This window comes from Micromesistius poutassou (assembly GCF_964030765.1).
Source record: "Micromesistius poutassou genome assembly, contig: SCAFFOLD_710, whole genome shotgun sequence".
In the NCBI taxonomy this organism is placed as follows: domain Eukaryota; kingdom Metazoa; phylum Chordata; class Actinopteri; order Gadiformes; family Gadidae; genus Micromesistius; species Micromesistius poutassou.
Genome location: NW_028177388.1, coordinates 22501 through 23020, shown reverse-complemented (window position 1 = coordinate 23020; position 520 = coordinate 22501). Strand labels below are relative to the sequence as shown.

The 520-nt window shown below is 48.5% G+C and overlaps 1 protein-coding gene across 1 annotated transcript in view; it reads left to right on the top strand.

The window, feature by feature from the left end:
• Positions 1–242: 242 nt before the first annotated feature.
• The window catches only part of LOC311376173 (protein patched homolog 1-like), a 20604-nt gene continuing 20326 nt past the window's right edge, over positions 243–520 (top strand). Inside the window, exon 1 of the mRNA XM_084491038.1 lies at positions 243–352. Coding sequence (XP_084347164.1) covers positions 264–352 — 89 coding nt within the window. The 5' untranslated portion in view covers positions 243–263. The remainder of the gene's footprint in view (positions 353–520) is intronic.

The window sequence follows — 520 nt, the reverse complement described above, 5'->3', positions numbered from 1 at the left end:
TCGAAAACATCCAGAGAAGAAATATTACAGCACTTCTTGTGGAAATTGAGTTTGCACTACAGGGACGTTTTGTGGTGCTGAGTTAATATTCTTCTCCCCGGAATAAGTCTCTTACATTTTCCAAACCCAGAAAATAACAGGTGTCTTTCTATGCGCGCGCACGCGTGTGTGTGTGTGTGTGTGTGTGTGTGTGTGTGTGTGTGTGTGCGCGCGCACCTATGTGTTTGTTTCAGGCGGCAGTGGTGGTGGTTTTCAACTTTGCCATGGTGCTGCTCATCTTCCCAGCCATCCTCAGCATGGACCTGTACAGACGAGAAGACAGACGCTTCGACATCTTCTGCTGCTTCTACAGGTGACCCCATCCCAGCCACACAGGCAGACACAAACACACACACATACACGCCAAGCACACACACACACACACACACACACACCAATCACACACACCAAGCACTCACACGTAGACATCTTCCTACATATCCAAGTCACAAACACACACACAGACCCAGCAAAAACACAT